Source organism: Aspergillus saccharolyticus (assembly GCF_003184585.1).
Source record: "Aspergillus saccharolyticus JOP 1030-1 unplaced genomic scaffold BP01scaffold_9, whole genome shotgun sequence".
NCBI classification, from domain to species: domain Eukaryota; kingdom Fungi; phylum Ascomycota; class Eurotiomycetes; order Eurotiales; family Aspergillaceae; genus Aspergillus; species Aspergillus saccharolyticus.
The window spans coordinates 886,118-897,811 of NW_020290619.1; the positions used below are offsets into that span (position 1 = coordinate 886,118).

Here is an 11,694-nt window from a genome sequence, read left to right on the forward strand (position 1 = left end):
CATTATTATCCTTAGTGTCAACGCCCGCTCTTGCTACTGCTTGCTCATCCCCCATCCTCCTCCCGCTCCGATTATCGTCCGTCCGTCTATTCACTCTCCTCATCCCGAATCCTATCCCGCCGATTCCCCACTGTGCTCAAGCCTTCGTTCTTCTGTTCTTTGAGGGTTCGGCCTGAGATCCTACTCACTTCTTCCGCCTTATATCCACCTCTTTAGCCGTTCGCTGCTGTCTGCTTCCTGCTTGTGAGCTTTGCCACCCGCAGCTGTCTATCTCGACTTGTTCTTGGACCGTCTTCCGAGAGTTCTCCGTCCATCGTCAATACCCCGCCGCCATGTCGACCTCTGCCCGCCGTCGCCTCATGCGTGATTTCAAGGTATGTCAATACTTGCAGCATTAGTGGAATCTAATTTCATGTCCCTTGCGTTGGAATGGATCTCCTGCCTATGATCTGCTCCAAGCTTTCTATGAACCGAACCCACTGGCTGGAGATCCAGGAGCTAACCATCTTATTTCAATCTAGCGCATGCAGACCGACCCTCCCGCTGGAGTGTCTGCATCTCCCGTGGCAGACAATGTTATGACTTGGTGAGTGATCGAAATCAGTTCAATGTTCTCCCCCGCAATCTAGCCTAACAACCCCTCTAGGAATGCGGTCATCATCGGACCCGCCGACACGCCCTTTGAGGACGGTACATTCCGCCTCGTTATGCACTTTGAAGAGCAATACCCCAACAAGCCGCCAGGCGTCAAGTTCATCAGCCAGATGTTTCATCCCAATGTCTATGGCACGGGTGAGCTCTGCTTGGACATCCTGCAGAACCGTTGGAGCCCAACCTATGACGTGGCAGCGATTCTTACCAGTATCCAAAGGTAGGTGCTTTTCCTTTGCCTTGCACAAACTAGATCCATCAAGATGGGTATGAAGTGATGCTAACGACCACCTCTCTGTCACTAGCTTGCTTAACGACCCGAACACCTCATCTCCCGCCAACGTGGAAGCGTCGAATCTTTACAAGGACAACCGCAAGGAGTATATCAAGCGGGTGCGCGAGACGGTTGAGAAGAGCTGGGAAGATTAGAGTTGAGAATTGGTGACACACCTATGATATACTAGTATACGCGGGTTTTGGTCTCTTGGTTCATGATGATGTCGATCCTGCCTTGCTTCATGTTCCCACTGGGCTATGTGCCTTAGGCATGGCCCGATTTGCACGGCTCTGTGGGAATGCAAGGGTAGTGAACTAAGGGACTTGCACACCGTTGATGACGTGCACAGCGTGGGGTTTTGGCGCCTGGTTATTCGATCTGTTTGTTTTTTTGTTGTGATTTCCCATTGGTATCTGTGAGTAGCTGCATCCGTGTTTCACATCCTTTTGTGCGCTGTTCGCATCAAAGCATTCGACTTTGCCTTTTCTTGTGGGTTGCCGCTGTTCAACTGGATTCCTGCAGAAATGAAACGACCTTCCTCTCTTTCTACTGAGTTTCAGCTTGGCGCTGCTCTTTAATAAGGGGCCCAGAGTATACGGCCAGAATGACCGTATATATCCTAAGTAACCTAAGCTATAATACTCTCGCAGTAACTTCTAGAAATGTCACGTGATTTTCACAATGACTTATCCAAGCTTATATAGCCAAGTTAACTACTTCAAGTAGACTATATAGATGACAGAATTGCTGTATACAAGCTATATAACGTATGGACTATGCCTAGATATACTATTCAAGAGTATATAGTGCTTTAGTAAAGCCGTGGCATGGGCTTCTGTGGGATCCTGTTGGTATCAAGACACACACTTCACAACAGGAAGGGCGCGACCGGGACATCATGAAGACATTATCAGAGGGACTCGAGCATCCCTTTAAGTACTACAGCTGTTTGCATAACTTGAAGCCTAAGCAGAATATATCAGCGTCTGCGTCTACTAATCGAAGCAACACCACTTTGCGATAAGAACATCCAAACTCGTTCACTATGATAGTACTATCACTACAACCACGACTTAAGCCATCAGTGGTGGCCCAAAAAAGCAATCTGCTAAGCATCCGAACCAGCATGCGGATACTTTTGATGCCCTCTCATCGCTACAGCCAGTTTCGTGTATCAGCATCCAGAGAACCGCAAGCGTCGCTCGAAGAAACGAGAGGGCTCCGTGAGTCGATACGCTGCTACTGTATATCCAGGGTCCACTTATGCAATTTACTATTTCCTCGGTTTTGAATAAAACGAACCCTATCTACATTAGGTTGGACTGTTCCTGAATGTGTCTGTTTCTCCTTGGTGCAACTTTCATCATGTCAGACTTCAATCTCAACACAAAGGCTTACGAGGTGATTGTGAGAGATGGGGTCCATCCAGCACACATAAAACAGGTATCCTACCGCATCGTGTGTTGACCAGATTCGTTACTCAGACTCCCCTGAAGTTGTGATCACCGGTGCAAGCGATGGAGGCCTCGGAGACGTCACAGCCCTCTCGATAGCCCACTGTCAGCGCCTCCCTCGCAGATGATCCTGCTCGCCCGCACACCAAGAAGAAAGTTGAGAATGTCCTTTCACATCAATCAACCACCTGCAACAGGAAGAGAGTAGAAAACAAGGCTTCCCTTGAAGAAAATCATGCCTGAACGTCGAGACTGAATTCTTGTTGAAGTTAACTGTCATACTCTTTCTTATCAGAAAGTTTCTGACTTGCGATGCGTCCCACATTCCTTTCCCAAAGGAAAGGCATAATTAGGTTAAACTCTTCGAGATATTCCGTGCAGAATAGTGGTCGTATGTGTTCTTTGAAGAATGTGAATAGACCAGAGGGGCTCGAGAGAGCCAATGTATATCAAAAGGTGCCTGTCGCCCATGTTTTACCCATAACAAGTGATAGTAACGGTGGATTGTGATTTGCCATTTCTTGCTCCTCGGCGATCACAGCACCATAAATTCCGTCCGCAATCCGTCATACGCAGATGGCACCAACTCATCAACGGCCATGTTTGTCAGCCAGTGAGGAGGTCCTATCATCTCAATCGGCAACTAGCAGGCCCACTCTAAATCCACTAGACAATTTATATTCCAATCCGCATCAACAAGGATGTTGCTTCGATGAAGGTCCGTTAGCGAGAGAACGAATGGCCCTCGCCGAAATTTTCTTTGGAAGAATGACTTGTATATTGTGCGCATTGCGGAGAGTGAGGATAACTGGAAAACACAGTCGCCAAGGTCATTCACTGCGTTTGGTTGATACTGGAAACGTTTGTCATGGATTGTAAGCACATCTGCCACGTAAGAATCAACAGTGGAGTATGTATAGTCACGATGCATGCCCGTGGGTATATGTTCATTTCCCAACTGTTGAAGTTGAATTGAGAGCGGCCGGTCTGCTAAAGTCGAATTACCCTTTGTGGTCGATGATAAACGAGCCAATCCTAGGGACTGGTATTCGGCTGATGCTCAAGAGAATCCGGGAAAGGCTATGGAAAAGGGCTGTCCACAGTTTGATGTCATGTCGATTATCTGTCCATGTGTCCGAAAGCATATATCCCCGGCTTGGTTCGATGTATTCGAGAAGCAAATAGGTGAGGTGACCGGTATGTTCTCTTTTGGCTGGGTTTGGAGCATATCTCGATGGAGACAGATACCCCAGCCATGCGAAGACTCGACACCAGATGGAGTGAGACCACTTGTACAAGAGTGGCAAGTTTTCAAAGCAAGTAAACTAAGATAGGTCAGCTGAGTAGGTAGGCATGAATAGTATCTGGGCTTTGATACAGTTTCACCATTCGATAGGCCAAACCCATATAACACCGGAATAGGCACGTCTGGGCAGTTTTTCTGGAGCCATGCATAGGTTCCTGCCTCGCATCTGACCTTCTCATCTCCGTTGCCTGGCATGAACTCCTCACCAAGCCTGTAAGGGAGCGGGAGTCGAAGAATCACCTGCTTTGCACTTCTAGTGCAAACAGTGACAGGAATGCAAACTTTACAGCTACCATGTAATCAATCCTCAATGTTTGACACATGACAAGCATCGGGTGAGTTCAGATTGAGAATGATGCGCAACAATGTTCTTGATCCAATCTTGGTGATCATTGAGATGAGAAAAAGAACCTCTTCTGTTTATCATAGTAAGATAATTGATGGAGAACGTTGACCTCCCCTTCCTTGGCAGATGGATAGGTGATCTCCCGTCGAAGAAGTGGTCACGTTCTTTTCATAATGCGAGGAAAGAACAACAGAAAGTTACTAAGTTTTTGCTATGATAGATTCCGTGACCCGCTATCCTTTTACGATGACGCCCCCCGGGCCCCTGTCCATCCATTGCGGAAGCATCGACTCTTCCCCACTTTGCTGTGATCTGTCGAGCAAATCATGCCCACTAAGTTAAAGCACCACTATGTGACATGACAACTTACTGATGGCAGTTAGTACCTTCCTTCACTGTCTTGGATCGAGGCACTACATGGGCTCTGCAATATCAAGGCCCTCAATTGCACGCGCTGCCGGTCAGCGCAACAGCAGAACTCCACTACGTTACTGGACATAACAAGAAGCTGGAGAGTCACAAGTTGGCTCATCCCCCTCCGCTCACTAGAACTCTTGGTATACTAATACCTTTCATTGATTGCAGTGGTTCGTCCAAAAATGCAACTCGTTCATGCGCTGGTAGTCATTGACGTCCGTCTCTCCATCTGCCCTGGGCGCGCCAATAGCCGTGGAGCAGATCTTCGCGAGACACGTGCCAATGGGATCTGTCAGCCCCTGGCCACTCTCAAAGTCCACCCGATACGTGTGATAAATTTGAGAGTTACCATTGATCTGCTATCAGCACTCTTGGGCAGCGTAACACCCATAACCGTAGCAGAACTTATTGACGCCCTTAATCGTCAATGGGGGATATTGTCTAGGTCATACGTCACCAACCAGTCGCAGGCCGGCTCATGCTCCGGAAGCTTGAAATCCGGATTATGTCTGTTCATGCCCCAGGCGAACAGCATCCTGGCGTAGTTGGGGTCAAACTCGAAGATTGTTTCCTTGGTCACTTTGTTACTTATCTTTGCCGTGGCCGCAATCTCGTCAATGGCGATATATCCGTCCTGGTGCGGCTCGGTGGCCTTCTCAATTTGCTCCTTGATGTGCTGGGCCGTCTCAGGATTCAACCGGGTGTCGAGGAAGTATAGCTTATCAGGCCCGGCTGCGGCCACGTAAGGGTTATCTGGGGCTACGACCTGGTGGCCAAGCGGGGTGTCAATCACCGCTGGGACGTAGTTGCCTCGGTATTCTTCTTGGAAGGTTGGGGAGCCCTCGCATGATCGGAAGAGGGTCAGAAGTATAGAGGTCAGTAGTAGGAGGAAGTGCATCATTGAGATCAGGAAAAAGAAATCAGGTAGGGAAAGTGCGCTATATCTGCTGATTTGGTATATCTGTGTCTGGATCTGAGGGGGTTTGCTGTTGAATGCGGCTGTCTACATTGGCTCATGCTTGCGGTGGCGCTTGCTAAGAGAGGTTTACATTTCTATCTACCGGAGCGAAGAGAAACAAAGCTATCTGCATGTGATTTGAAGACGGACGCCCGGCGGAGTATTAGACGTATCAGACTGGGAATTCCTTTGGGAACACCTTTGGAACTTCTGTGCAAATCAGCTTAGTCTTTATATACCCTAAGAGAAGCCTGACTAAGGGAGTTTGATATGTTGTGTGATGGTTTTTTCAAAAGTGCTACGACCCCAAGTTTAGCACCCTGGACTACTATCTACCGTATAGTAGTGCCCCACTGTCTCAGACCCTCTCCAAGGGTTTCTCTAGTCGAGGACCTGGGTGACTTGTACCAGATTCAGACCTTGTTAGAGCTGATAGTACAGACGCAGCAAACATAGCTTGAGTGATAAGTATCATAGAAGAGAGAGACAGAAAGTTTGAGAGATCACAGCTAAGTTACTATGTTAACTCCTCTAGACCACGTACTATGGACGGACTATTGCAGGATACTGTAGGGCTCCTGAGTCGTACTTTCTAATGTCTAACATGGTTATTTTCGCAAGCCTGATAAATAAGTTGATGCAAAGTCCTGAACAAAGAGAAAAAGATTTCTGAATCCTCACCCCTCCTTTTGAATACTACATCTATCCGAGACCATAACCAACCAGCCAGGCCTCAATGAATATTTATGGAATGTCTTCTTCTCCTATTTGCAGAATGATGACATTTGATATAACAGAGCATTGACCCATGTTTAGAGATATATAACTTCTATGTATACATGCTACTGAGATGTCCACAGACATAGTCAAATGAGGAAGCCATCAATCTTTACTGTGGTGGCTATCTTCGGGGTACTCAGTACAGTATGCGGGTGCCAGAACTGCAGAGTGCTGTTATGGCAGTACTTGCTCTATAAGTTTTTATTTTAAATGAAAAAGAAAAGAAAACAAGGAAGAGTCATACTTCAATAAAGGATCCCCAGGGCCATTAGTTATAGTGAGAAGACTATATAGTTCAAGGGTCTTATTCAGGAAACTCCGGTAAATCATCTTAAGTTACTACTGCATGTCACATCTTCGGCCGTTAATTCGACATGCGTTTACCTTCTTTTCTTCGGTTTGAAATATCCCCTCCAGACCGTTCTGCATGGTCCAGCAAAACCCCAGCATTCTTGCCTTGGGATTGTTCATCCGTGGTGGAACCGAGGCATACCGATGAAGTCATGAAGTTGGCAGACGAGGGCCCGAGAACTTAGGAATTAGGTTGGGTAGAGGAAATTCCCCCCTCTCTCAAGGCCTGATAAGAATGCGACCCTCATACAAGGTAGCGAGTTCTTAGGCAAGAAAATCCCACGTCACGCATTGCCAGTGTTGTACTTCTGAAACATCATTTTTGAGGCAGACCGCAATGGTTGACCGCCCTGGCCCAATGACTGGTGGGCGAGCACGTGGACCCCTGACCCAAAACATCGAGTTTAGTTTAGTTGTTAGTCCCGTCAAAAGTAACTAATTGCCTACTGCTCTCCGCTCTCATCACTCTCCAACTCTCTCCTCGCATTAACTTCTCATTTTCAAAACCCCTCTCCCCCCTTGGGGTCCCTTACCTTTCCTTTATTTGCGTTATACCCCTTCTTCTTCTTCTTCCCCCTCTATCGGCCTCACTTTGAGTCCGGGTCAGACTGATCATGGCGTACGTTTGTTTTGGCTTTTGGGACCCCTCCTCCCCCCCCCTGTTCACCGCTTCAAACCCACACTCCCTCGTGGGCAACCTTCCAACGCGCATGCGGCAATGAAAACTAATTCGAATTTCAACTCGACAGGTCATCTGGCCCTAATGGTCCCAACACCATCAAGGGTGCGCTTTTTCCTTTCCTATGCTTCTTGCTATCTCTTTTCGTCTTCAACCTCGAGGTGAAATCGTGGCGGCAAACAAGCTAATGACTCCGCGCTGCGGCCCGACACAGTGGTTGCGAGATTCCGACCGCAGAACAAAGTCGAACTTGCATCCGGGGGTGAACCGATCGTGGAATTCGAAAATGAACAATCATGTTACATCAACGTGAGTTCCTCTCTCCTAGTGAATGTTGTATGGCTTATGTCCCTTCTTCATTGTCTTTGCTGAGAAGGCAATACACGAGCGGGGGCGGGGCTGTTCTGTTTTCCCAGATTGCTAAAACGCAACTTTTCGCGATTACCAACAGTCCAAAGAAGGCTCTGGAGCCTTCACCTTTGACCAGGTGTTTCCCATGGATTCGAAGCAGCAGGATGTCTTCAACTTCTCGATCCGACCGACGGTGGACGACATCCTGAACGGCTATAACGGAACCGTCTTTGCGTACGGTCAGACGGGCGCGGGAAAGTCGTACACGATGATGGGTTCCGACATTGACGACGACGTCGGCAAGGGTATCATTCCACGCATCGTCGAGCAGATCTTCGCCAGCATTCTCACCAGTCCCAGCACTATCGAGTACACGGTACGAGTTAGTTACATGGAAATTTACATGGAGCGAATTCGCGATTTGCTGGTGCCGCAGAACGACAACTTGCCGGTTCACGAGGAGAAGTCTCGTGGTGTCTACGTCAAGGGCCTGCTGGAGGTCTATGTGTCTAGCGTGCAGGAGGTGTACGAGGTGATGCGCAGGGGTGGCGCGGCCAGAGCGGTCGCCGCAACGAACATGAACCAGGAGTCATCTCGGTCCCACTCGATCTTCGTCATCACTGTCACGCAGAAGAACCTGGAGACTGGATCTGCCAAAAGTGGACAGCTCTTCTTAGTCGATCTGGCAGGTAGTGAAAAGGTCGGCAAGACTGGTGCAAGTGGCCAAACTTTGGAGGAAGCAAAAAAAATCAACAAGAGTTTAAGTGCTCTGGGTATGGTTATCAACGCGCTAACAGACGGCAAATCGACGCACATTCCCTACCGTGACTCCAAACTTACCCGAATCTTGCAAGAGAGTCTGGGAGGTAACTCGCGAACCACCTTGATCATCAACTGCTCGCCCAGTAGCTACAACGATGCGGAAACAATCTCGACTCTGCGATTCGGTGTGCGCGCCAAGGCTATTAAGAACAAGGCGAAGGTGAATGCGGAGCTCAGCCCTGCGGAGCTGAAGCAGCTTCTGCGGAAGGCCCAGAGTCAAGTCACCAACTTCGAAACCTACATCTCGGCACTGGAAACGGAAGTTCACGTATGGCGCAGTGGTGAAGCGGTGCCCAAGGATCGTTGGACGCCTTCGAGAGGTTCGGAGCTGGTCAATGCGGCAAAGGCTGAGGCTCGTGCCCCTCGACCAAGCACGCCTTCTCGTCTTCAGGACATTCCTCGCTCAGAAACTCCTCGCCCAGACTCCAGACTAGGAGACCGCTCCAGCACGCCTAGCCTGGTTCTCGAGAAGGATGAACGGGAAGAGTTCCTAAGACGAGAGAACGAGCTGCAGGATCAGATCGCGGAGAAGGAGTCTCACATTGCCAGCATCGAGCGGGGCCTGCGCGAGGCTCGGGAAGAACTGAAGAACATGAAAGAAAACACCGCCCGCTCTGGCAAGGACAATGAGAAGCTCACCACCGAGGTGAATGAGCTTCGTATGCAATTGGAGAAGGTATCATACGAGAGCAAGGAGGCTTCCATCACTATGGACAGTCTTCGCGAAGCCAACTCGGAGTTGACCACCGAATTGGATGACGTGAAGCAGCAGTTGCTTGACGTACGGATGAAGGCCAAGGAGACCAGTGCTGCTCTGGATGAGAAGGAGAAGAAGAAGGCCGAGAAGATGGCGAAGATGATGGCGGGATTTGATCTTGGCGGCGATGTCTTCTCTGACAACGAACGAAAGCTTCAGGAACTGCTCTCACGTGTTGACGAACTCCACAAGATCAGCGAAGCCGGCGAGACGATTGCGCCCGACGACCTGCTGGAGCTGCGCACCAGTCTGCAGGAGACCCAGGGATTCATTCGCCAAGCTGAGCTTACGATGAATGACCGGGGCGAGCTAAGCGAGCTGCAGGACAGCCGCAGGGCGGAGCTCGAGCAGAAGCTGGCGGCTCTCGAGCGGGAATACGAGACCCTTCTGGAGCGGAACCTGGGCGAGGAAGATGTGGAGGAGATCCGGGAGCGGCTGGAGAAGGTGTACGTCACACGCAAGGATGCAGAGATGCAGGCCGTTACGGAACTGCGCAGCGAGATTGCACGCAAGGACGAGGAGTTGAGCAAGTTGCGGCAGTCCCTTGCTGACTCTCAGACACGCGTGTCGACGAACGGCGCGGCTGGCAAGAACCTGCAGCAACAGATTGCCGACTTCGACGCCATGAAGAAGTCACTGATGCGGGATCTGCAGAACCGCTGCGAGCGAGTGGTCGAGCTCGAGATATCGCTGGATGATGCTCGGGAGCAGTATAACAACGTTCTCCGCTCCTCGAACAACCGGGCGCAGCAGAAGAAGATGGCGTTCCTGGAGCGCAACCTCGAGCAGCTGACTCACGTGCAGCGCCAGTTGGTTGAGCAGAACAGCGGCCTGAAGAAGGAGGTTGCCATCGCGGAGAGGAAGCTGATCGCCCGCAACGAGCGGATCGCCAGCTTGGAGAGCCTGCTCCAGGAGAGCCAGGAGAAACTCACCCAAGCTAATCACCGGTAAGATTACCCTCTCTTTATTCCCTCTAGGGACGCTAAGCTGACCACTCTTTTCCGTGGAACAGCTTCGAAGCCCAACTCACGGCCGTCAAGGAGCGTCTCGAGGCCGCCAAACAGGGCTCGACCCGCGGTCTCCCCAGCATGGATGCCAGCGGCGGCTTCAACTTCAGCGGCTCGAGAATCGCGAAACCTCTCCGAGGCGGTGGCGGAGGAAATGAGAGCAGTGCTCCCGTAGCCGGCGCCCAGTCGCAGGAGACTGGTGGCAAGCGTACGAGCTGGTTCTTCGATAGACGATGATTTTCACGAATCTTCCTTCTTTGACTATGTATTATCTTTCTTTCACTTCAAATATTTTTGAGTGTTTTCACCTCTCCTCGTATTATGCTTGGGAGAGATGACTGGTCCCAACCATTCTCCGTTCCTGTTCCTGTTCATGACCCTGAGGCACGAGACCTGAAGCATGGGTTTCAATATGATGCTCGCTCAGATAAACTTGTACTTCTTGCATTGCCTTGCCTTGCCGTGGCTTATCTCGGAGTTGAGGATATACGTGTGTTTCTGTCTGTTTAGACGGGATCCCACATCCCACATCCCACCTACGCCCTTTCTTTTCCTTTGCTGTTTTCTCGCTGCCCCTCCATATTTATATCCAGTCTCCCCCTTCCCACAGCCCCATCTCAGCCACAACCCCAAATAAAGTATTCAAGGATAAAGCTTTTCCCGGTCCAGATACCCTATTGTACATGATGATCATTAAACAGAGAGTTGAAGAAATCACGTTTTTTGACAATGAGCAGGAGAAGTTGCCAAACGAAGCAGACAGGAATGTGTTTGTATTTGCATTTAGATGCCACCGGCCTCGACACGCAACTGAACCAGTAAGTTAACATCGAGCATGCGGCACTCGAACCTCTTAGTAACATGATCTTTCCGAAAATTACCCATCCGAAGATGTGGGTAACTAACTATTTTCGATCTGTATACACAGAAATAGAGAATGACATGCATAAAATGAACAACGCCATCAACTGTCACCATGTACTTGAGTAAAGTAAGAGTAACTTGAAGCAGTCGGACGATCAATGAAACTGGGAAAGAGCCAGCCAGCACAATATCGACCCGTCAGGTCTCAAATTCACAATTTATGACATTGAACCATATAGAAACAAAGCAAGACAAGAAAACAAATAACAAAGTACCTCACATTGATCGATAACACACACACATACACACACGCACACACAGTCCAGCGAAGCGAAGAACGCTGAACCTCCCACACCCTTAGGCCATTCCAGATATATCTTCTCCAACGGGGATGAATGTACACGTAGTACATGCACACAAGCATAGGACTCAAGAGAAGTAGAAACAAGATCCCTTAGACATCACATCACATCACATCACATCAAAGCAAACATTGGGAATCCTTGAAGAAAGAGAACAAGAAAAGAAGAAAAAGTACATACATATATAAGATGCAGGTCGCATGGAGTACAACAACACATCAGATACAAACACAAACAGGAAAAAGAGAAAGCGAGGAGTGTTCTAGCGCCAGTACATCGCCAAGGGCATAAAAAAAAAAAAAAAAAAAAAAA

At 49.2% G+C, this 11,694-nt stretch overlaps 4 protein-coding genes across 4 annotated transcripts; 2 read left to right on the forward strand and 2 right to left on the reverse strand.

The window, feature by feature from the left end:
• The first annotated feature begins 76 nt into the window (after window positions 1-76).
• Window positions 77-1,469, forward strand: ubc2 (E2 ubiquitin-conjugating protein RAD6). Its single transcript, XM_025574675.1, has 4 exons — window positions 77-374; window positions 522-586; window positions 647-871; window positions 957-1,469. Exons 1-4 carry the CDS (start codon window positions 333-335, stop codon window positions 1,078-1,080), a joined length of 456 nt encoding a protein of 151 aa, XP_025432975.1. The 5' UTR covers window positions 77-332; the 3' UTR covers window positions 1,081-1,469.
• A 1,182-nt stretch (window positions 1,470-2,651) lies between these two features.
• On the reverse strand, window positions 2,652-4,310 carry BP01DRAFT_414879 (uncharacterized protein; the record flags this gene model as incomplete). The annotated part of the gene is made up of 9 exons (XM_025579086.1): window positions 2,652-2,811; window positions 2,922-3,025; window positions 3,080-3,190; window positions 3,221-3,388; window positions 3,426-3,707; window positions 3,761-3,977; window positions 4,008-4,058; window positions 4,100-4,173; window positions 4,236-4,310. The coding sequence occupies 9 exons, from the start codon at window positions 4,308-4,310 to the stop codon at window positions 2,652-2,654; spliced, it is 1,242 nt and encodes a 413-aa protein (XP_025432976.1).
• Window positions 4,311-4,707: 397 nt separating this feature from the next.
• BP01DRAFT_414881 (uncharacterized protein) lies at window positions 4,708-5,863 on the reverse strand (the record flags this gene model as incomplete). The annotated part of the gene is made up of 2 exons (XM_025579087.1): window positions 4,708-5,292; window positions 5,849-5,863. The coding sequence occupies 2 exons, from the start codon at window positions 5,861-5,863 to the stop codon at window positions 4,876-4,878; spliced, it is 432 nt and encodes a 143-aa protein (XP_025432977.1). The 3' UTR covers window positions 4,708-4,875.
• Window positions 5,864-7,015: 1,152 nt separating this feature from the next.
• BP01DRAFT_355402 (putative kinesin family protein (KinA)) lies at window positions 7,016-10,859 on the forward strand. Its single transcript, XM_025574676.1, has 5 exons — window positions 7,016-7,159; window positions 7,290-7,324; window positions 7,434-7,528; window positions 7,671-10,096; window positions 10,162-10,859. Exons 1-5 carry the CDS (start codon window positions 7,155-7,157, stop codon window positions 10,391-10,393), a joined length of 2,793 nt encoding a protein of 930 aa, XP_025432978.1. The 5' UTR covers window positions 7,016-7,154; the 3' UTR covers window positions 10,394-10,859.
• The last annotated feature ends 835 nt before the right edge of the window (window positions 10,860-11,694 follow it).